We start from the raw sequence: 3,035 nt of genomic DNA, 5'->3' as shown, positions 1-3,035 counted from the left end.
TTGGAGAGCTGTCCCACAGACTAGTTATATAATCCTTCTCACAGAATCACGCCTTTCAGTATCAGACTCCTCCATCACCATCCCTGGATATCTCCTGCCCCACCGACAGGACAGGTCCACTAGAGGTGGAGGTTGTAGCAAAGTAGCATACAATCGGGATGTCCTCAACATTTACTCCGAAATGCATGAAGTCACATAGCATCAGGTCAAACATGGGTAGGGAAAGCTCCTGCTGTTTACGCCATGCCTCAGCTGATAATCTGTTATCCTCCAGGTTGAAAACCACTTGAAAGAAGCACTGATGGTAGCAAGGGCACAGAATGTACTCTGGGTGGAGTACTTCAACTTTCAGCACCAAGTGTGACTCTGTAGCACCACTGCTAGTCGAGTGCTGTAGGACATAAATGCCAGACTGAGTTTGTGGCAGGTGGCGAGAAATCCAAGATGAGGGCAAAACCTAATTGACCATCCTCCCAAACTACCTGTCGCAAATGCATCTGTCCATATCAGTATTGGTAGATGTTTATAGGGGTAAAGTTCCACTGTGATTGGGCACACAATTGGCAGTAAAGGAACTACAGCCCATTATTCATCCCGTTTGTTATTTCTTTTGATTCACTTCAATGGATAGGAAATTCGGCTGGGTGCATAAGTGAGAGCCAATCCAGTACCGCACATTTTGCGTTTTGCGTCACCCCGAAATTTCTAAATGTCTTTGCAGATCCTCTTCCATAAATATGCATGCTTTTTTTAACTAATCCTCTTTAGTTACCGTTTTGTGCGCATTTCCCACCAGATACGACAGATATATTCTTTCAGTGATATTTGTGGCGCTGGAAGTATATGTGAACAGTGGCAAAAAGTAACTGACTTAATACCAGTGGACCAAGTCACTTTGAATGATTTAGACGTTATGATTGCTGGTGGTGTGTGACGTTAACCTAACCAGCCCGCTGGGAAACTGATGAAGTCAGACGCAATGCTGGTTTTATGCAGCACGTGTTTTTAAATCTACATTCAAGTAAACAGAGAGTAATATCGAGCGGGTCTTAAATCCGCAGTTCCACGGATGCCATTGCCTACACGCCAGGCGACGCAGGTTAAAATTGAGCTGTCTCTGCAAAATCCTTTGTCGCAACCCATTTTAATTTGATAACACACGGAGTGCAAATCCAACACTGTGTCACTCCTGTTGCTCAAAAGCTTATGACGTATTGAATGAGAGGAAAGAGATACGATAACGAGATTTAATCTGCTGATAAAGTTCTGTATCGAGGAATATTTTATCAACAGGAACTTCGGGTGGAAGTGATTGGTCCTAGCCAGTAGACCGAAACGGGCGATGGTGAATGGCAGTTGGTGCAAGCACCCCAATTTCTCTGAAAAATTAAAATCTGGGATACGTAAAACCAGCTGCAGATTCATTATCTCCCGTTTCGAGTTACTGACGAAGATGAATCCCTGCCCATCCGAAAAGAGCAACATTTGGATTCTACAATCTAGTTCTAGGGTTAGATTTTCACTTTCACCACGTGGGTGGTGAGTCAAGGAGCTGATCACCCGCCCAGTATCGAACCCTACTTCCTTTCGATTGAAAATCTCCCCGTTATTTTGCAATTTTCTCTTTTTTTGAAGGGCAAATTGTAATCAAATATGCTTTCTAGTCAGCTATGAAACAATCTTGTTCGCATCAATTTTTCATTAACTTAATAATTAGAGTGAACGGAATTTTAACCGTGTTCATTAACTCCTCTCTGAATTTAGTCTGAGCCACTGCATAAATAATGGCGTTGGTGCAAGAACTGAGCCGCTGAAGCAGATACCCTGTTTTTTCCATGATGGTGAAAGGGTCGGTGTGATCTGTCTGCAAAAACTGCGAGTCTGTAATTTGTATACAAATGTAATATATAAGAGTTAACATCCACAAAAGTATAAAATTACCAGATATGGCGAGCAGTAAGATGATCGAATTTCTTCGATTCCTAATCTCTGGATCATTGTGATTCTCACAATTGCTGCCTTGCATTCTCCTGCGGATAATATTAGCTGCTAAAATATTTTTGATGGTCAAAGCATTGAGGAGGAAAATGAAAACAAATGGAGCAAATGGGGTTAAAATGCAATCTAACCAGAGATAGGCCACCCAGGCAGGAGAGGTATAGAAGCTGGACTGAACAGTGCAGAACCACCAGATATTGTCAATTATTTCCCGGGGTTCACACATAAAATAAATTGGAACATTTTCTAAAAAGCTCAGTCCACAAACTGTCACTATAACGATAGCTGCGGTTCTTTTGGTACAATATTTAATTCTCAAATTCTGGCAACAAATGGCCACAAAGCGATCAAAGGTGAAAGTCACTGTAATCCAGACTGAGCAATCAATGACACAATAAATTAGAGAGTGAGTGATTCTGCAGACCGAGAAATAGTCCAGGAATGAATATGGGAAATATATATTGTTAATTTCATACAGAATCACATCAAATATCATGACCAGTAGATCTGCGATTGCCATAGCAATCAGATAGCGAGTGATGCATTTGGAGAGACCGCACTTTCCCGTGGAAAGAATCACAATCGTCAATAAATTAGCTGGAAGAGAGAAAAAAATAAATTAAAATGACTCACCGTAGCCGTAAGACATGAATGAACAGCAGGGGTTAAAACACTCCGATTTTATCTCTTTATGTTCCTGTCGCTCAATCTCTGCTATCTCCACAGTGTGTCATCGTGCAAATCCTGGCAACACGATTACAGTATGTTCACACACTATCGAATTTATTTTGGGAATTAATTCAACGAAACAATAATCTGATGTGGCTTGAAGTGATTGTCTCCAGATTGCTTCAGTTTATATCCATTTCTCTGCAAATATCGCCACCAGCACTTCAGAGAACGCACATTGGAGGATAATGTTATCTGTGGCGATAGTGTGTAACAGGCGAAAGCAGACCCGTGGTCCGCTATACACTCCCCCCCCCATAATGCATTTCACTGATTTGCTGGAATGGAAATGGGCCAAGCTGTGTTTA

At 41.7% G+C, this 3,035-nt stretch overlaps 1 protein-coding gene across 1 annotated transcript; it reads right to left on the bottom strand.

Moving 5' to 3' along the window:
• Positions 1–1,690: 1,690 nt before the first annotated feature.
• Positions 1,691–2,617, bottom strand: LOC147095633 (uncharacterized). Its single transcript, XM_085973676.1, has one exon. It carries the CDS (start codon positions 2,516–2,518, stop codon positions 1,691–1,693), a length of 828 nt encoding a protein of 275 aa, XP_085829802.1. The 5' UTR covers positions 2,519–2,617.
• Positions 2,618–3,035: the final 418 nt, after the last annotated feature.

The sequence above is a fragment of the Somniosus microcephalus genome, unplaced genomic scaffold (genome assembly GCF_052327205.1).
Source record: "Somniosus microcephalus isolate GS21.2 unplaced genomic scaffold, FLI_Smic_1.0 unresolved_chr1, whole genome shotgun sequence".
Lineage (NCBI taxonomy): Eukaryota > Metazoa > Chordata > Chondrichthyes > Squaliformes > Somniosidae > Somniosus > Somniosus microcephalus.
Note: the sequence above shows the minus strand (reverse complement) of the source record. Positions and strands in the feature narration are given on the sequence as shown.